This window comes from Spinacia oleracea, chromosome 5 (assembly GCF_020520425.1).
Source record: "Spinacia oleracea cultivar Varoflay chromosome 5, BTI_SOV_V1, whole genome shotgun sequence".
Lineage (NCBI taxonomy): Eukaryota > Viridiplantae > Streptophyta > Magnoliopsida > Caryophyllales > Amaranthaceae > Spinacia > Spinacia oleracea.
In genome coordinates this window covers 86609587-86632030 of record NC_079491.1, presented here as the reverse complement: position 1 = coordinate 86632030, position 22444 = coordinate 86609587, and the positions used below count along the sequence as shown (strand labels likewise).

The 22444-nt window shown below is 37.8% G+C and overlaps 1 protein-coding gene across 1 annotated transcript; it reads right to left on the bottom strand.

Annotated features, from left to right (window-relative positions):
- Positions 1-4745: 4745 nt before the first annotated feature.
- On the bottom strand, positions 4746-5735 carry LOC110798229 (uncharacterized). The gene has a single exon (XM_022003404.2). The coding sequence runs from the start codon at positions 5733-5735 to the stop codon at positions 4746-4748; it is 990 nt and encodes a 329-aa protein (XP_021859096.2).
- Between the last annotated feature and the right edge of the window lie 16709 nt (positions 5736-22444).

Below are 22444 nucleotides of genomic sequence, written 5' to 3'. Positions count from 1 at the left end.
GGACGGCGTATGCCAACTTCTCTATTAGGGGGTACCTCTTCTCCGCCCCGTTTAAAATGTGACTCACAAAATAAACCGCTGTTGTACTTTCTCTGTTTCCACAATAAGGACGGCTGCGACTGTTTTTGGTGATGCGGAGATGTATAGTGTTAGTTTATCCCTTTCTTCCGGTCTAGCTATATTGGGCAGTTTCTTTAGGTGCTCTTTCATTGCTTTGAATGCTTTCGATTCTTCTTCCCCCCATTTGACTTTTCTGTTCTGCTTGAGGGTGTTAACGAAAGGTGTTGCCTTATCTCCTGACTTACTGATGAATCTGGTCAACGCAACCATTCTTCCAGTCAGCTTTTGGATATCTTTGACGCTTTTTGGCGGGGGCAAGTTTAGGATTTCCTCTACCTTTACGGGATTCGCGACAATGCTTCTCTCGCTTACGAGGAAACCCAATAACTTCCCGGATTTCACCCCAAAGACACACTTCTTTGGGTTTAACTTCATTTGATATTTTCGCAAGTTTTGCGAAGGTTTATCTCAGACCGTCTATGTGATCTGCTGCCTCCCTGCTCTTCAAAATTGAATTGTCGACATATACTTTGATGCATCTCCCTTTCTGATCTGCGAACACTCTGTCTACCAGTTTTTGGTAGGTTGCCCCTGCATTTTTCATTCCAAACGGCATCGCTTTGTAATTGTACACCCCTCCGTATGTAATGAACGATGCTTTTTTTCTATCTATTTTGGCTAGACTGATTTGGTGATAGCCCGAGAAAGAATCCAGGAAACTCAGTAAGACGTGACCACTGGTTGAATCTACCAAACTGTCCATTTGGGGTAGTGGGTAACAGTTTGTAATACCTCGTATTTTTCAGAATTTATAAATATATTTTTAGGTATTTATAAAGGATTTTATGAATTTAACTACATTTAATGTGATTTAAATGTATTTTATTTTAAATAATTTAATTATTAATTATTTACGAAAACCGAATTTTACTAAATAAATTAAATGAATTTATTTATTCGGGAATTGTTGGGTCGTACTCAAAACTATTTTAATTATATTCTGAGCCCAATCCAATTTCGTTGGTACACCCAACTAGGCTTTCTTGTAATTAATTATAATTAAACCCAATTGCAAGCCCAACTCAAATCCCTAAAACCTAAGCCCATGAGGACTAGAAACCTATAAATACAACCCTGCCTTCTCTTGATCCCCTCTAAAATTTCATAACCCTCTATCTATCTCTCTCTCTCTCTCTCTTTCTCTCTCTCTCTCTCTCTCTCTCTCTCCCTCTCTCTCTTTGCCTGCCTCACCCGCGAGCACGAGCACACTCGTGCCTCGCCTTGCCTCGCCCTGCACACTCCGTGCCTTCGTGCACGCTTGTCGCTGCCCCTCCCATGCGTTGCTCGCACCACTCGCCTCACCCTCTCTCTTTTTCTCTCGCTCCCGGTCCTCGTCGCACAAGCACAACACGCTGATGTTGTTGTACTGCGTTGTTGTTGCGTCGAAACGAGCCAGCGCCCAGCTTAGACGAGGCCTTGGCCTCGCTGCTCGCACTGGTCCACGCTGTCCCCGTGCTCGTGCGCGCTGCAGCTCACCCTTGCCCAACGCTGGTGTGTGCGCTGATGTTGTCCGTTCCTTGTTGCCCGCACACACACGGTGCTCGTGTGTGTTGTGTATTGTTATTCCACATACTCCGTATACTTTTATCCTAATTCAATTCCATATTTAAATTATTATATTATTATTATTGGTTTTGATTATTTAAACTGCTTGGAACGGTTATGAACACCGTATATTGATGTTTTTCGTATTTAAATTCATGAGATTGATTTTAATTGGAAAAGTAATAATTTTCAGATTTAATAAAATATTAAAGTGTCAATTTTTATTATCAAAACATGGTTTTTATGATGGTTTGTTGCTAGGGTTTTAATCTCAACCTAATAGGCAATTAATTTACATAATTTAATGATGATATAAATTATGGGAATCAAACTTAATTTTCAAATTTAATATAAAGCCTTAAAGTGTTGATTTTTAATGATTTTAAAGGCCAAAAGTCAATGTTTTTGTACTAGGACTTTAATTGACCAATTGAGACTATTAATTTATTAATGAACGAGTAATTTCTAATCAAAACAAAGGTTTTATAATCTATAATAGTTGCTGGAAATTTAGTAAACATGGATAATAATTAAGTTTCTTTATTTTATTTATAGGAGGTGAATTCTAGCTTTGAGTCGTGATTCGCAAAGTGGCCCCATTACTTAGGTATTCAAGGTACGTACATGACTAGGGTGACCACCTATTCCACAAGGATTATGTGAAGTTTATTAATTGTGTATCATGTGAACTTAAAGTGTTGAGAATTCATGTTTGATGTGTGAACGAGCATGGTGTGAATTATTATTGAATTTATGAATTCTATGTGGACAATCATGTTGTGATCTTTTATAATCGTTGAATTATGTCAAGCATGTTGTTCAAGTTTATATGCATGTATGAGTGTTTCACATGCATGTTTTTATGGTTATGCTATTTTATGAGATGTCTAGCATACTTTGAGCCTAGTGGATATGCCGCAGTGCATTATTTATTCTACCGCCGAGTAGAATATGTTTGGAAAGTTTATGTGAATTGAACTAAGGACTATTCGTGCTATGGGCACACCCCGCTTGTTAACTGGAAATGTCGGGTTATCTCAGCGGTGTTTGAGAAGGAACAATGGGAGTAATATCACTTTAGTCCTATGTTTGATCACAAGTCCTAAAGGATTAAAATAAAGTGTCACTGTTTAATTGCTTGTATGTTATGTTTTGTGTTGAGTCTTGAGTCTCCTTGAACATAACATATTAATTAACGTAAAGTGTAACCCGAATGAGCTTCAAAACTCTTGGAACGTATATACCTTGAGTATGAACAATGGGGGGAGTCTTGCCGGAAAACGTTTACTCCTTGAATGATACAAGACGTTGTTTCATTCTTTTGTTTTTAAGCTTTTATGCACTGGAATTTCTTCGGTATGGCCCGACTGTCGGTAGGAGTCCAACTTTTATTTAATTGGTGCTTGGAAGGCTCCCAACACCTTTATCTCTCCCTTTGTGGATATTTTTCTTTTACTCAATTGAAGCTAATTCTTATTAATCTGTGAGTCTGGAGTCGTGTCAAGTGTCGAGTCTTGTCTTCATAATTACTTGTTTATTAAATGGCTTTTGCATGTGGATTATTGTTATTAATTCGAGTGAAGAATGTTAGGATAAAATGTTATTCTAGCTTGTTCGTACTCGACTTTTCTTCACTTCCTGCTTCATGTCTTTCGGTCATGGCCTTCGCCTTAATGACCCTATGATGATCCACCATAGAATTTGCATTGTTAGGGAGTAGATTTTGAATAAACAGGTTGTTAGAGATAACTTGCGGAAGAAGTTATCATGGGATTGTGATGAGAGTTTAAGTTTTCCTACTTCCGTATTTTATAAACTCTATTTTATTTTATAGCCATGACTAAACAACTTATTTAATCATCATTTAATGGATTTTTAACGGTTTTTGTTTTGGGCCGTAACGGTTCCGACTCTGTAGTCACACCATTGACTATTTTTTACGATTTGAATATAGTTATTTTGCGTTGTGTAATTCTGGTAAATAGCCTTAGCCGTTATCACGGTGGCGGTAATATCTTGTTAATTTTTTATATTAGTTGGAAAAAGGCATTATAAATATATATATATATAAGGAATTATCAGGGTGTTACACAGTCCTTGGGGCATGCTCTATTGAGGTTCTTGAAGTCTACACACATTCTCCATGGTCCACTAGATTTCTTTACCATTACTACATTGGCTAGCCATTCTGGGTAATCACATGGCTCGATGAAGTTCACCGCCAGTAGTTTATCGACTTCTTCCTGGATGGCCTCAATCTTCTCAGTCTAGAAATTCCTCTTTTTCTGCTTTACCGGCCTTATATTCTTATCCACACTCAACCTGTGAACCATGATGCCCGGATTTATGCCCAGCATATCGTCTATAGAGAAAGCAAAGATGTCTACGTGCTCTCGTAGCAAGCATATCATGTTTATACGCAGGGTAGGATGTATGTCCATCCCTACTCTGGCTGTTCTGCTGGGCTCTCCCTCTATAAGCTCTACCTCCTCCCTCTTCCCTGCCGGTGACGGTCTCGCATGCGAGATTGGCCTTTTGTCGAAGGTATCCATGGTTAACTTTTGACATGGTCGCTTGTTTGTCGCTTCTCTAGCAATATTGATTGGCGGTACTATTCTTGCAGGGGTTTTTAGGGACGTTAGGTAATACAACCTCGCGGCTTCTAGACTGCCTCTGAATCTTTTAGTTCTCTCCAGATTGGATATGTATACCATCACCAGATGGTAAGTTGATACGATAGCCTGCGCATCGTGAATGAATGGCCTGCCGACTATAACGTTGTATGCAGCCGGTACTTTTGTGACTAGGAAGTTTACCATTAAATCTCGGGCTTTCTCACCCTCTCCCATCCGTACTGGAAAACCTACGATGCCCTCAAGGAATACCGTAGCTCCAGAAAATCCGATTACCGGGTAGTTGACCCTAGTCAGCTCATTCTCGCCGATCTTTAACAATTTGAAGGCCTCCCAGAAGATTATGTTTGCGGAGCTCCCTCCGTCGACTAGGATCCTTTTTACTGGTGCCCGGGCTATCTCCAGCTCGAGTACCAGCGGGTCATCATGTGGGAAGATTATTCCTCGTCAGTCATCTTGTGAGAAGTATACCATTGGCATGGGTGGTGGGATCGGCCAAGGTCGGGTGTTGTGGTAGTTGATCAGATGGCGGTGTTCTATCAGGTCCTGATTGGCCCCGCTGATTGTTCCCCCATCAATGGGTCCTCCCGAGATGACGTACACAGTCGGTTTCTTTTCCTTGTTGCGGTGCCCCCTAATTTCTCCCTCTCGGCTGCTTTCAGGGGCTCTATGCTCTATTCTCGGTGGTTGGTAGGGAGGCGGTAATTGGGCTTGCTGCCTTCCCTGGGTGTGACTGTTGTTGTTGTTTCCTTGGTGGGCTTTGTATTGGGAGAAGTATCCCCTTCTTATCATCTCTTCGATATTGTCCTTCAGATCAAGACAGTCTTCTGTGACATGACCGCAGTCATTATGGAAGGCGCAAAACTTTCTCATGTTTCTATCTCTCTTGATCATGGGCGGTGGTCGTTTCCAATTCTCATTCTTATTCACGTTGAATATCGTGGCCCTGTTTATGTTCAGCGGTGTGTACTCTTGGAAGGCTTGATACGGCCTCGAGTGCCTGCTATCCTGCCGGCTTTTTCCGGTATAATTTCCTCCCTGTTTCTGACTGTTCTTTTTGCCCCCCGACTGGCCGTGGATGTTTATATTGTCTTCCCTCTTATTGGGATATGATGCTTGTTGCTGGTATGGTTGTTGTTGCCCGGGAACCATCATCAGTTCTTCGCTTTTGACATATTCGTGTGCCTTTGCCAAAGCACTGCCAAGGTTAATAAAAGATTTCCTTCCCAAATATTTCTTGATCTCACAGTCATGCATCCCTCTCATCAATGCCAAGACGGCTATCTCTTGCTGCGGTTTTGGGATTGTAATCGACTCGTTGTTGAACCTGGTCAGGTAGTCTCTTAGTGATTCCCCGTCTCTCAAAGTTATTGCCATGAGCTCTCTAGACGACTTCTTTCTTTTCTGTCGACTAATCAATCTGCGTGTGAACTCCATTTGTAACTATGGGAAATTGTATATCGACCCGGCCGGCAGACCTTTATACCAGCTGCTCGCTACTCCAGACAATGTGGAAGGGAAAACCTTACACCACATCGCATCTGAGTTGGTGTAAAGCATCATGTGTTGTTCAAAGGTGGTGCAATGGTCTTCCAGATCAGCAGTACCATCATACTTTATTGTCAGCATCTTTACTTTCTCCATGGGTTCTTCTAGTATATCTTCGCACAAAGGAGAATCCTTTGGCCGTATGGTTTGTCTGACGGGAAGCCGATTGTGATTGGTGATTCCTCCGTCGATGGGTCTGTCGACTCTCCGATCTGACTCCTGCTTCAAAGTCTCCAAAAGGTTCCTAATTGGCAACCGGGATTCTCTTGCGAACGGCTCTAGTCGATACCGGTTCCTCGTGCTCGACTGGCCTCTTTGACGACTGTATCTCAGACAGTGCGTCAATTACCGTTCATGCTACTGTCAACTGTTGGGGTGTGAATTAGGAAAGTTGGGACATTTAAGGTTGTGGGGTTTGGAGATCCTGATTGGTTTCTCTGATTGGACTTTCAGGTAAACTGTGATCACTGCATACGATAAGGGCGTCCAGGGCCGCCTGTGACTTGCTTGTTATACAAGGTGTCAGCGACTCCACTTCTTCCCGTTCTGCATCAAAACACAAACTAAGCCATTCTTAGAGGCGTCATTGTACAGATCATAGGTACCACTCTAGTCAGGTAAGGTTAACACCGGCGCGGTTGTCAATCGCGTCTTTAAAGCTTGGAATGCTTCTTCACACTGGTCGTTCCACTCAAACTTCTATTCCTTCTTCTTCAAGGTTGTCATTGGTTTGGCGATTCTAGAAAATTTTTGCACAAAGCGTCTGTAATAACCCGCTAAACCAAGAAAACTTCGAATATCAGTGACACTTTTAGGCGTAGGCCACTCACTAACAGCTTTTATCTTTGTAGGGTCAACTGCAACTCCTTCCTTAGACACAAAATGTCCCAAAAATGCAACTTTCTCCAGCCAAAATTTACACTTCGAGAATTTTGCGTACAACTGGTTGTCTCTCAGGGTACTCAACACTGACCTCAAGTGTTTAACATGATCCTCCTCACTTTTGGAATATACCAGAATATCATCTATGAAAACCACTACAAACTTGTCCAAGAATGCATGGAATACTCGGTTCATTAAGTCCATAAAAATTGCAGGCGCATTGGTTAACCCAAAAGGCATAACAGTGAACTCATAATGACCGTATCTAGTCCTAAATGCAGTCTTTGGTTCATCGTGCTCTGCGATTCTCAACTGATGATACCCTGACCTCAAATCGATCTTTGAAAAGATTCCTCCTCCTTTCAATTGGTCAAGAAGATCATCTATCCTAGGCAAATGATACTTATTCTTGATTGTGACTTTGTTGAGCTCCCTGTAATCTATTGTAACACCTTGATAATTCCTTATATTTATAATTACCTTTTTCCGACTAATATAAAAGAACTACAAAGATATTACAGCCACCGTGATAACGACTAAGGCTATTTACCAGAATTACGCAGCGGAAATAACTAACTTTCAAAACATATTAAATAGTTATTGATCATCTCACAAACTAGAACCATTGAGGGCCAAAACCAAGGCATTAAATTGTTTAAAACTCATTAACTATAGTTTAAGTAATAATAGTAGTAGTCATGACTTAAAATCAAAATAGAGTTTATAAATACGGAAGATGAAATAGTCTCTCAACACTATTCCCATGATAACATCTCCCGCAAGTTATCTCTACGAACCTGCTTATTAAAAACTACTCCGCAACAATGCAAGTGCAATGATGGATCATCATAGGGACATTATGGAGAAAGCCATGACCGAAAGACATGAAGCACGAAGTCAGCAAAAAGCTGAGTACGAACAAGCTAGAATGAAAGCCTAGTCTAACATGCTTCACTCAACCATAATGATAATCCACATGCAAAATCCATTCAAGTAAACAATTAATCATGGAGACAGACTCGAGACTTGACACGACTCTTAAATCACAGATTAATAGGAATTAGCTTCGAACGGGTAAAATAATAATAACAAAAACCACTGAGGGAAACTGAGGGTGTTGGGAGCCCACCAAGCACCAAATAATTAAGGTCGGGTTTTCTACCGACAGTCGGACCATACCGACGGAATTCCTGCGCATTTACAAGCGATAACCAAAAGAATGAAACAACGTCTTGTATCATTCAAGGAGTACGAGTTTCTCCAACGCGACTCCCCCCATTGTTCATACTCAAGGTATATACGTTCCAAGAGTTTTAAAGCTCATTCAGGTTACACTTTACGTTAATTAATAAGTTATGTTCAAGGCGACTCAAGACTCAACACAAGACATAATATGCAAGAAATTAAGCAATTAAACAATGACACTTCATTTTAATACTTTAGGACTTGTGATGAAACATAGGACTCAAGTGAAATTACTCCCATTGTTCCTTCTCAAAAACAGTGTTTGAGATAACCCGACATTGCCTGTTAACAAGCGGGGTGTGCCCTTAGCACGAATAGTCCTTAGTTCAATTCACATAAACTTCTTAAATGTATCCTACACGGCGGTAGAATAAACGATGCACTGAGTCAATATTCAATAGGCTCAAAGTATGCTAGACATTCCGTACAATAGCATAATTATAATAACTTGCATGCGAAACATTCATACATGCATATCAATTCGAACAACATGCTTGACATAATTCAATGATTATAAAAGTCCATAACAAGATTGTTCAATAGACCCATAAAGCATTAACCATCCATAACATGCTCATTTACGTAAAATACATAGATTCAATAATAATAATTCCCAACATGCTTGTTCACACATCAAACATGAATTCTCAACACTTTAACTTCACATGATTCACAATCAATACACATCATAAAGTCCTCATGGGATAGGTGGTCACCCTAGTCATGTAGGTACCTGGAATACCTAAGTACGGGGGCCACTGTGCGAATCACGACTCAAAGCTAGAAATCAACTCCTATAAACACAAAGGAGAAACTTAATTATTACCCATGTCCACTAAATTTCCAGCAACTATTTTAGATTCTAAAACCTTTGGTTTAGTTAGAAATTAATCGTTATTCGTTAAATTGGTAGTCTCAAATAGTCTACTCAAGTCCTAGTATAAAAACATTGAATTTTTGGCCCTAAAATCATTAAAATCAACACTTTAAAGTTTTATAATAAATCTGAAAATTTAAGTTGATTACCAAAATTTAAATCGTCATTAAATTATGTGAATCCATTGCTTGAACCATTGGAATTAAAATCCTATCAATAGGTGATTATGCTAATAAAACCATATTTTGACCATAAAAATTGACACTTTAATTAATCATTAAATCTGAAAATAATAGTTCTTATAATTAAAAGCAATCTCATCAATATTAAAAACGACAATATTAAAACACGGTGTTCATAACCGTTCCCAACAATTTAAATTATCCAAAAAATAATAATAATTAAATAATTTAAAAACGGAATTTGAAAAAGGTTAAAGGTATACGGAGTACGGAAATCGATCAACAACAACACACACACACAACACGATTGTGTTGCGTGTGGGCAGCGGCACAAAGCAATAACAGGGCACGAGCACTCGGTGCGCAAGGCACACGGGTGCTGGCGAGCAGGGCAGACAGGGGCGCGGGCTCGCTCGGCACAACGCACAGTAGTGTGCGTGTGCTGGGCAGCGAGGGTGAGCGAGGGACGCGAGGGCGAGGCAGCAGCGCGGGAACAGGTGTGTGTTGGGCGCTGTGCGACAATGCATGAAGGCAGGGGCGCGGGATGCGCGGCTGGGCAGCGAGCAAGGCACTCGTTGTTTGCTTGCTCGCGGGCGAAGAAAGAGGGCAAGAGGAGAGAGAAAGTGGCGAAAGGGAGGAGAGATAGAGAGAGAGAGAGAGAGAGAGCAATTATGAATTTAATGTGGGGATTTAATGAGGGGAAGAGTTGTATTTATAGCTTTTCCTTCCCTCATGTGCTAGGTTTTAGGGTTTTGAGTTGGGCTTGCTTACGGGATTAATTAAAATTAGTTTCTTGCAAGCCTTGTTGGGTTTATCAACGAAATTGGATCGGGCTTAGATTAGAATTAAATTCTTTTTCAAAATACAACCCAACGATTCCAGAATAAATAAATTCGTAAACAATTAATAATTAAATTATTTAAAAAATAAAATACATTTAATTCCCATTAAATGCAATTAAATTCGTAAAAATCTTTATAAACAATAAAATATATTTATAAATTACGAACAATACGAGGTATTACATCTATACAGAATCTCATGCTTCTGTCCTTCTTCTTCACAAATAAGATTGGCGCTCCCAAGGCGATGCACTTGGTCCAATATAACCTTTCTCTAGTAGTTCTTCCATTTGACCTTTCAATTCACTCATCTCTGCCGAATCCATCCGGTATCGGGCTTTCGAAATAGGTGAAGTTCCGGGTATTAGGTCTACGGTAAAGTCAATAGGTCGGTTGGGCGGCATTCCCGGGATCTCCTCTGGAAACACGTCAAAGAACACATTTACCACCGCAGTGTCCTCTAGTTTCTCCTTCATCACATGATATAAGTCTCTCACATTACATAAGAAAACAGGGTTCCCTTTACTGACTAGCTTCACGAGTTCCATTGCCGTGATGATTCCTACACTTCTAGGTTTCCCAAAACGACGATAGGATACTACCTTTCCTAAACTAGACTTCAAGTGAATCTTCTGCTTCTCACAATCAATATTGGTTTTGAACATTGCCAACCAATCCGTTCCCAAAATCACATCTAAATCTCCTAACTCGAACTCGACTAGGCTAGGCAAGAATATGGTCTTGGCTATGGTCAAAGGTATGTCTCTATGGATCTTGGTACACTTCACGATCTCACCGGTTGGTATCACTATGGGTACTTCGATTCATTCAGGTTCTTTCAACTCTAACTTCTCTAAGATACCCTTCGATATAAACGAATAAGTCGCACCAGAATAAAATAGTACTTTAACTAAAATGGAGTTAATAGAAAAAGTACCATCTATGACGCCGGACGAGGTTTTAGCTTCCAGCCTAGTGATTACATTCAGCTTTCCCTGGGCAACTCCTTTGTTATAGCCACCTCCATTGGCATTTCCATTGGTGTTTCGGTTCCCATTCTGATCCATTACTCTGGCCATTATTGTCATTGTTACCATTTTGGTAGCCCTTTTGGTTTCCACCATTATTTCCATTGTTTCCTCCATTCTGGTTTTGGTTATTCCGGCTGTTGTTCTGGCGGTTGCCTTGGTAGGGTTTCCCATTCCTGGCCCAACACTCAAATTCTCTATGGCCTAGTTTCTCACATAAACTACAAACAACTGGGTTCCCATTATAGTCCCGTCCTTGGTGATTATTATGGCAACGTCTACACTCATAGACTCTCGTTCCATTCCCTACAGACTGGTTCCTATTTCCATTGCTGTTGTGGAAGTTGTTTCTGTTTCCACCATGATTTCCCTTAAACTAGAAGTGATTATTCCCTTTATTCTTCTTAAAGTTTCCCTGATTCTGTTGGCCACCACCTTGATTTTGGTTACCAACATCTTTCCTCTTTTCACCAACTCCATTCCTTCTTTGCTGCAAACCATACAGATGGGTAGCTTTCCCGTACAGGGTGTCGAGAGAGGTAAAGGTCTCTCCAGCAAGCATCATTTCCAAATCCATAGTAAATCCACTCTCAAATCTCTGAGCCCTAAGTTCCTCCGTTGCCACCACTTCAGGGGCAAACCTATATAGCTCTATGAACTTGGAATAGTATTTAGTTACAGGCATCCCTTCCATCCTTAGCTCGATGGACTCTTAGGCTTTCTGCTTTTTCAGGTACAGTGGGTAAAACTTGTTTCACAAGGCAACTTTGAATGATTCCCATCCGAATCCAGGTGTAGCTCTCAAAGCATTCTCACACCTTTTCCACCACAAATCAGCTTCTCCCCTAAGGTAATAAACAACACTATTTACCCTAAGGTCTTTTGGGAAATTCACAGCTAGCATAAGCTTATCGAACTCTCTTAACCAGTTCTCAAGTACACTTGGGTCTACTTCCCCTTGGTACAAAGGAGGCTTACTCTGGGCCACCTTCTTAAACATTTCACCAGGTGGATCAAGTCCTTGGTTATTCCTATTCTATGCTAAGTTCTGCACTACTTCAGCTAGTTGCCTAACCACATCGGGAATCCCTTGGGTATTCATGTCCCTTCTCTTGAATAAAAAAAAAGGCTAACTTTAACAACTGGGTTGGACACGACCTTGCTAAAGCATTTCTCTAACAACAAGTCACGCAATAGCACAAATTAAGCATCAAAGTTTCGGTCCCTTAAGGGGAAAATGGCGCCTACTCTTGGGCTATTCACGCTTTAATTCGCATCACAAAATTTAAGTGGTGAAGAATTGAACCACCTTACAAGTACGATTTCATTGAAGAAATACATGAAATTATTTTGTCATATTCGCTCAAAGTAAACTCAAAACTTATAATTAGAGGTAATAAAAAGAACTCAAAACTTTTATTGCTTCAATGAGAGAATAATACATCCTTTGGATAGTACCTTTATTCGAGAAACCACAAAACGAATTACTTAAACCATAAATAGTAGCTTGCTACTTTATTACTCCACTAAATTAAGCACTAGCTATTACATTATAAAATTTTGTAGCTACTCTTCTAGCCAGCCTCCCCTACAGACTTGTGGAGAGAGATCCTGGTTTTTAAAGTCATCCATATCTTCTTCCGGATCAGATTCATACTCCATATCCTCATTATTCTGTTGTAGCTCACTGTTCACTTCATCATTTGTTTTAGGCTCAACTTCAGTGTCGCTAGAAATCTCAATAGTGGGTTTAGGAATGATACGGTTAGGGTTTTCAATCTCAACAATATCATCATCACTATCCTCATTCATAGGGGTTTCCGTATCACTATCAAACTCTGTGTGGTTGATACTTTCCACCAATTTACCATCCTCAAAACATTGCTCTGCCATCTCTAGAATAGTGGTCATAATCTCCATGTCATACCTCCACCTACCATCTAGAGTACCTAACTTGAAGTAATTAGGAATGCCACTGTCAGTATGCATATCATGGAATTGTTGCTTCAGACTTATATATGGGTTCCTATGGGGCAAACAATGAATAACCATCTCGGCCATGACATCCTTTTTCCTTAGTTGAGGCAATTTCTTGACCGTAGCAAAATAGTTGCAGGCAAACTCAATCTTCTCTACGTAAATGTACAGGGTCTCACAGTCTAGCTTCTCTAGGTGTCCTAGGTTAGCGAACTTTGAAAGCAACATCTTAGTCCTGAAAGTACACAACAAAGTAAGTTCGTGGAGCCATACAATTTCAATGCACAAATACATGCTTAATCATGAATCGTGATGCAATTAATCACATAAAACAACAAAACATTATCAAACTTAAATACATAAACATACAATTAATACTTAACGCGTACTTAGAACTTAATCACATGCATACTTAAATTAAATGCATACTTAATCTAAGTATACCCTTCTTAATCTACCCTTTCTCACTTAGAAATAAGAATAATTTTCGAAATTAATTAAATAAATAACTTCAAATATAAGCCAAATTATTAAAATTAAAATCGAAAATTAAAGTAATTAATCGAATAATTTAATTAATTAGTTCGATTATTTTACGAAAATAAATATTGAGTACTCAAAAATATTGAGTACTCAAAAATAAAATTTTGACTTTAGGAATTTTTTTTTGGAAGATTCTAAAGTTCCGCAAATCCTACTCAAATAGTATGAATTACTATCAAGTAGTTTTGAAAATCGTAGTTTAAGGATTTATCGGCCAACTTGCACTATTAATTAATGCAAAGCAGCTCTCAAACTAGAGCTCTGCAAATACCACTTTGTAACAACCTGATAATTCCTTATATTTATAATTACCTTTTCCGACTAATATGAAAGAATTACCAAGATATTACCGCCACCGTGATAACAGCTAAGACTATTTACCTGAATTACGCAGCAGAAATAACTAACGTTCAAAACATATTAAATAGTTAATGCTCATCTCACAAACTGGAACCATTAAGGCCCAAAACCAAAGCATTAAATAGTTTAAAACCCATTAACTATAGTTTAAGCAATAATAGTAGTATTCATGACAAAAAACCAAAATAGAGTTTATAAATACGGAAGATGAAATAGTCTCTCAACACTATTCCCATGATAACTTCTCCCGCAAGTTATCTCTACGAACCTGATTATTGAAAACTACTCCCCAACAATGCAAGTGAAATGATTGATCATCATAGGGTCATTAAGGCGAAGGCCATGACCGAAAGACATGAAGAACGAAGTTAGCAAAAAGCTGAGTACGAACAAGCTAGAATGAAATCCGAGTCTAACATGCTTCACTCAACAATAATGTTAATCCACATGGAAAAGCCATTCAAAAAAACAATAAACCATGGAGACTTGACACGACTCTTAACTCACGTATTAATAAGAATTAGCTTCGAACGGGTAAAATAATAATAACAAAAACCACTAAGGGAAACTTAGGGTGTTGGGAGCCCATCAAGCACCAAATAATTAAGGTCGGGCTTTCTACCGACAGTCTGACCATACCGACGGAATTCCTGTGCATTTATAAGAGATAACCAAAAGAATGAAACAACGTCTTGTATCATTCAAGGAGTACGAGTTTCTCCGACGCGACTCCCCCCATTTTTCATACTCAAGGTATATACGTTCCAAAAGTTTTGAAGCTAATTCTGGTTACACTTTATATTAATTAATAAGTTATGTTCAAGGCTACTCAAGACTCAACAAAAGACATAACATGCAAGCAATTAAGACATTAAACAATGACACTTCATTTTAATCCTTTAGGACTTGTGATCAAACATAGGACTCAAGTGAAATTACTCCCATTGTTCCTTCTCAAAAACACTGTTTGAGATAACCCGACATTGCCTGTTAACAAGCGTGGTGTGCCCTTAGCACGAATAGTCCTTAGTTCAATTCACATAAACCGCTTAAATTTATTCTACACGGCAGTAGAATAAACGATGCATTGAGGAAATATTTGATAGGCTCAAAGTATGTTAGACATTCCGTACAATAGCATAATCATAATAACTTGCATGCGAAACACTCATACATGCATATCAATTCGAACAACATGCTTGACATAATTGAAGGATTATAAAAGTTTATAACATGATTGTTCAATAGAATCCATAAAGCATTAACAATCCATAACATGGTCATTCACGTAGAATACATAGATTCAATAATAATTCCCAACATGATAGTTCACACATCAAACATGAATTCGCAACACTTTAAGTTCACATGATTCACAATCAATACACATCATAAAGTCCTCGTGGGATAGGTGGTCACCCTAGTCATGTACGTACCTGGAATACCTAAGTACGGGGGCCACTGTGCGAATCACGACTCAAAGCTAGAAATTAATCAACTCCTATAAACACAAAGGAGAAACTTAATTATTACCCATGTTCAATAAATTTCCAGCAACTATATAAGATTCTAAAACCTTTGGCTTAATTAGAAATTAATCTTTATTCTTTAAATTGGTAGTCTAAAATAGTCAACTCAAGTTCTAGCATAAAAACATTGACTTTTTAGCCTTAAAATCAACACTTTAAAGCTTTATAATAAATCTGAAAATTTAAGTTGATTCCCATAATTTAAATCATCATTAAATTATGTGAATCAATTGCTCGAACGATTAGAATTAAAATCCTATCAATAGATCATAAATACAACCATGTTTTGACCATAAAAATTGACACTTTAATTAATCATTAAATCTGAAAATAATAGTTCTTATAATTAAAATCAATCTCATCAATATTAAATACGACAATATTAAAACACGGTGTTCATAACCGTTTCCAACAATTTACTTAATCCAAACAATAATAATAATAAAATAATTTAAAAACGAAATTTGGAAAAGGTTAAAACTATACGGAGTACAGAAATCGATCAACAACAACACACACACACACAACAGAATTGTGTTGCGTGTGGGCGGCGGCACAAAGCAACAACAGGGGCACGAGCACTCGTCGCAGCAACGGTGCGTGGGTGCACTACGAGCAGGGGCAAGTAGCTGGGCGCGGGTTGCTCGGCACAATGCAGCAACAACGCACAATAGTGTGCGCGTGCGGGCAGCGAGGGTGAGCGAGAGAGATGCGAGCAGTGTGCGTGAGGCACGGAGGGAAGACAACAGCGAGGCACGGCTGCGCGCACAAGGCAAAGCGAGGGGTGCACGGGAGTGTGCGCTGGGCAGCGAGCAAAGCTCGTTGCTTGCTTGCTTGCTGCCGAAGGCAAGGAACGAGAGGAGAGAGAGAGAGAGCCAAAAGAGAGAGGAGAGAGAGAAATATTCTGAATTTAATGTGGGGATTTAATGAGGGGAAGGGTTGTATTTATAGCTTTTCCTTCCCTCATGGTCTAGGTTTTTTGAGTTGGGCTTGCTTACGGGCTTAATTAAAATTAGTTTCTTGCAAGCCTTGTTGGGTTTGTCAACGAAATTTGATCGGGTTTAGATTAGAATTAAATTCTTTTTCAAAATACCACCCAACAATTCCCGAATAAATAAATTCGTTTAATTTATTTAATAAAAATCCGGTTTTTGTAAATGATTAATAATTAAATTATTTAAAAGTAAAATACATTTAATTCCCATTAAATGAAATTAAATTCGTAAAAATCTTTTTAAATACAATAAAATATATTTATATATTACAAAAAATACGAGGTATTACTTTAATCCCAATAGATCAGTTGCTCTTTCTCTAACTTTAGAGAAAGGTTGCTTTGTCATTTTGCGAAGTAAGCATGATTCGCACTTACCAAAATCCTCTAAGTTAAATGGTTCTAGAATTCCTTCTTTCTGAAAATTTTCTATGCGTTTCATGTTTATATGGCCTAATCGACAATGCCACAGATAGGTGAGATCTGAATCATTCTTTTTGGCCTTTACGGTATTTATGTTATAAACTTGTTTGTCGTGATCTAGCACATAAAGTCCATTGACTAATCTAGCAGATCCATAAAACATCTCTTTAAAATAAAACGAGCAACTATTGTCTTTTATTATAAAACTAAATCCCTTAGCATATAAGCAAGAAACAAAAATTATGTTTTTAGTAAGACTTGGAACATGGAAACATTCTTACAGTTCCAAAACTAGCCTAGAGGGCAATGACAAATAATAAGTTCTTACAGCTAATGCAGCAATCCTTGTTCCATTTCCCACTTCACTAGTAGAAAAAACCCTTATTGCAGCGGGCTTTTAGACCCTTGTTGCAGCGTACATCGTATCCTGCAACTGGGGAGCCTGCAACAAGTCTAAACTTGTTAGACTTGTTGCAGCGTACAATGTTCGCTGCAAAAAGTACTTTTTTGCAGCGCACATATGCATGTACGCTGCAACAACTGCCAAATTTTTTGCAAGAATCTTGACTTGTTGCAGCGTACAAATTCTTGTACGCTGCAAAAGACCCCACCTGTTGCAGGGTACATCTATTTGTATGCTGCAACAAGTCTGGAATTTTGCCAAATTTTACACCCTTGTTGCAGCGTACACATATATATGTACGCTGCAACAAAACACTTTTGGCGGGAAAATTTTAATCTTATTTAGGAATATCTAGAGTGCCTGGCACCAAATATAGAAACCTGTCACAACAATAATAATATCGCAACCTGTATAACAATTATAAAACCAATAACTTGTGTTTTGTATACTATATATCCCAAAACAAAGTGCATGTAGTACATTTAAATATATGTACATTCAAATTTCAACGTACGCATACATTTTAATATAAAAGAATGTTCTATAACATCTAAGCCAACTCGATCAAACGCGCTCAGGCCAATAATAAATATTTGCTGGTAAAAAACTTAGCCCATTGCTCACGAACCACATCAATTTCCTCACTAGCATAAGGCGCATTCCTCATAGTATAGACCTTCAAAAACAAAAATTTGATGGGAGCATTAGATTAAATGTCATTTTAGTCTAAATATGACCTATACAGACCCAATGAGCCTTAAATGTGCATAAATAGATTGGAATGAGTATTGAAAACTTTAAAACTAAGCATATTAATCATGTAATAAGTTTGAAATAAGTCATTAGGTTCTTTAATTCAAAGTTGGGAACGAAAATGTCATTTTAGTCTAAATATGACCTATAATGACCCAATGAGCCTTAAATGTGCGTAAATAGATTGGAAGGAGTCTTGGAAACTTAAAACTAAGCATATTAATCATGTAAAGGGTTTAAAATGAGTCTTTAGGTTCTTTAGTTCAAAATTAGGAGCGAAAATGTCTCATTTTAGCCTAAATATGACCTATAACGACCAAACAAGTCTCAAGTGTGCATAATAGATCGGTTTGAGTCTTGAAAAGTTAAAAATAATTATATGAATCATGTAATAAGTTTGAAATTAGTTTTTAAGTTCGTTAGTTCAAAGTTGGGAGCGAAAATGTCATTTTAGTCTAAATATGACCTATAACGGCCAAAGAAGTCTCGAATGTGCATAAATAGATTGGATTAAGTCTTGAAAAGTTAAAACTAATCATATTAATTATGTATTAAAGTTTGACATGAGTTTTTAGGTTCGTTAGTTCAAAGTTGGGAGCGAAAATGTCACTTTAGCCTAAATATGACCTATAACGACCAAACAAGTCTCAAATGTGCATAAATAGATTGGATTGAGTCTTGGAAACTTAAAACTAATCATATGAATCATGTTATAAGTTTGAAATGAGTTCTTAAAATCGTTAGTTCAAAGTTGTGAGCGAAAATGTCATTTTAACCTAAATATGAACTATAACGGTCAAACAAGTCTCAAATGTGCATAAATAGATTGGATTGAGTCTTGAAAAGTTAAAAATAGTCATATGAATCATGTAGTAAGTTTGAAATGAGTTTTTAGGTTCGTTAGTTCAAAGTTGGGAGCGAAAATGTCATATTAGCCTAAATATGACCTATAATGGCCAAACAAGTCTCAAATGTGCATAAATAGATCGGTTTTTTCATGAAACGCCCCTGAGGTTTGCAATAATGCACCAAATACCCCTGCGCGTTTCAAAATTCATAGAATACCCCTATTTTTCCGTACGGTTCATTAAATGCACCTGTACTTAACGGACGTTAGCCTGCCGTTAGTTGTGTTTTACCATTCTACCCTTAATTCATATTTTGGGCTATTAAGGATGAAAAACCCTAAAGAAAATCAAAAAAAAAAAATCTCAATCTTCTTCTCTTTCTCTCTCATCTCCCCTGTTCTTCTTCCTTGAATTCTACTCAAACGCTACAAAATCTGGGTGTTCTTTGGGTGAATTCGGGACAAAAAGGGGATATTTGAAGCGATTTCGATCTCACCCCCAATTCATCAGTCGCAGATTCTCCTCAAATTACTCAGAAACACAAGGCTCCATGAGGGTTCGATCTCACCCCCAATTCATCAATAGCCATTGATCTTCTTCCAGTGATTTGGTGGTGCATGTGGTGGGAAGTCCGACAAATCCACCATTGTCGCCGACGAAGGTTGAAGGCTGGCCAATTCCGCAAACTCCAAGAAGAGGAAGGAACCCGAGAAGTTGCAGAAGGTTGAAGAAGTGGGTCCTGTTTGGTGGGTTGAAACCTCCGAGAACATCTCCCTTCATTTTCGATTCGATCCAGATGGTCAATTCTCTGCTAATCTCTCTTTTTTCTCTTTCTCTTGGTTTCGCGTTTGTAATTGTGGTTGCAAATTTGCAGGGAATAAAAAATTTAGGGGTACTTGAGATGAAAATTGCTTTTATTATTTTGTATATTCATTGAGATTGGTGGGATTATTGGAAATTTGAAGTTTAGTTTTTGAGAATGAAATTTTTGGGTTGTGTTACTTCGAGATGAATTTTTGTGGAAATTTAATTCAATTTAACATGATAATTTGATTTTGTCTATTTTTCCTTCCTTTTAATGATAGATTCCAGAAATGAATTTGTTGTCTACAGATCCCTTAATATTGATATTGTGGATTGTGGATTAAGCCTAATTAGTAATTTACTTGTGAGTTATCAGGAGTTCGTATTAATGTTTGTTTATTCAGAGGTTTAATTGATTATTTTGAAGCCTCTAAACATGGAGGATCTGAGGCAAGCAAAGAATCAAGTAATGAATTGTAAAATCCAAGAATATGAACTTGAAAATTTATTTCAAACACTATATAAAATGTTAAATCTTACAACTTTGCACTTCCTGTACTGCAGTTTCTGATAGTTTTGCTTATGAGGGTGCAGTACTGAACGAACTAAAGCAGTGGAAGGAGCTCTATGGAGAAGGAGGGTCAAGAAAGGAGCAACTTACTTACTTCTTATAGGAAGGTGGTATGGAGAAGGCGGGTCAAGAAAGAAGGATCAGTTGTAAGAGAACTCTGAGTCCTCTTTGGCAATAGATACATATCATAAGGCACTGAAGGAAGCTTATGTAATTTGTATTTCTTGTTAAACACTTTTGGTGGGCGAGTGGGAAAAAGAGAGTTTTAGATATAGATGCAACGAGGGCTTACATATATCTACTTATACCGTATTTTGTATTAAGAGTTTGCTCATGTTGTATAAGAAAAATAAAGCCTAATTAAACTTACAATTAATTTATGTACTACCAGTTACTGTGCCAGTAGCCATTTGTATATTATGTCTTATTTAACTTACAATTAATACTTGTTCTATCTCTTCTAAGTACTTGAATTTGAAACTGAGTGTCTAATGGTTAATTAAAGTTGGTTTGCATTGCAAACTTCTTCTGTTTATTAATGGAAATTTGTTACAAACTGCTCTACTTCATTGTTACTTTGCTAGGAAAATTAGAAATGCAAAATAGCCGTTAGATTCAAATTCTGCAGTTTAAAAGCAGTTTGGGTATTTGGTGCAAACAACTTTATAAATAGGTGTATACTATGCAAAAACTTTATATGTAGGTGTATTTTATGAATTTTAAACATGACTTAACGGAGGACTAACGGAAAGTCATAATAGGGGTATTTGGTGAACAGTTTTGAAAAAATAGGGGTATTTTATGAATTTTGAAACGCGCAGGGGTATTTGGTGCATTATTGCAAACCTCAGGGGCATTTCATGAAAAAACCGTAAATAGATTGGATTCAGTTTTGGAAACTTAAAACAATCATATTAGCCTAAATATGACCTATAAGTTGGAAGTGAGTTCTTAGGTTTGTTAGTTCAAAGTTGGGAGCGAAAATGCCTCATTTTAGCCTAAATATGACCTATAAGGACCAAACAAGTCTCAAATGTTCATAAATCGATTGGATTGAGTCTTGGAAACTTAAAATAGTCATATTAATCATGTAATAAGTTGGAAGTGAGTCCTTAGGTTCGTTAGTTCAAAGTTGTGAGCGAAAATGTCATTTTAGCCTAAATATGGCCTATAATGGCCAAACAAGTCTCAAATGTGCATAAATAGATTGGATTGAGTCTTGGAAAGTTAAAAATAATCATATGAATCATGTAGTAAGTTTGAAATGAGTTCTTAAGTTCGTTAGTTCAAAGTTGTGAGCGAAAATGTCATTTTAGCCTAAATATGACCTATAACGGCCAAACAAGTCTCAAATGTGCATAAATAGATTGGATTAAGTCTTGTAAAGTTAACACTAATCATATGAATCATGTAGTAATTTTGAAATGAGTTTTTAGGTTCGTTAGTTCAAAGTTGGGAGCGAAAATGCCTCATTTTAGCCTAAATATCACCTATAACGACCAAACAAGTCTCAAATAAGTGACCCTTAATTTGGTTTGCTAATCATACCGCGTAATCCAACCAACTTGCTAATAATACTCTATATCAATGCAGCAATCCAAAATGGGGTGAAATCCGTGAAAACAATAGCACATTAACACCATAAATGGTATAGAAATCCATATAGTCTTATACTCTATATCGATGTTTCTGATTCCTGATAATAAAAACAAAACAAATTCATCATCTACATTGAATCTACAGATGAAATAGAGGTTATAATAAAGTAATGGTTGGTACCTGAAGTTTACTGATAACTTCTTGTTGTTCTCTTGCTCGCCTCGAAGCATCATCTGATGCTCGTTTTAATTCTTCTTCAGCCTCGGACTGAACCCTTTGTAGTGAAGCTTTCAGATCTGCAGCAGTCTTTTCTCGCTCTTCTCTTCTTTGGTCACGCTCTTCATCTAGCTGTGTTTTCAGTTCAGCTATAGATGCCTTCTGGCGCAACAAGCAAACCACAAAAAGGTTACTTTCTTTCTTGGACAATTACACATTTACACAAAATTTCTTATCCCTGCTTTAGACTACAATCAACAAATTCTTCTTGTAGAAGGAGAAAATAGGAAGAGAAAGAAAAGGAGATAAAAAGAAGTTTCCCCTTGTACCTTTTCTTTGTCAAGATCTTTCCTCATTCTTCTCGTTTCACTTTCAAGTTCTTCCATTCGCTAAATAAGAAGTGCAAAAGGGAAACTAGTCAGCTATGGAAAAGAAAATGTCATCAGCAATTAGCATTATATTGACAAATGAAGTTGGATATAGCACAAAAATACATATTGTTGTTTTGAGAGCAGAAGACTG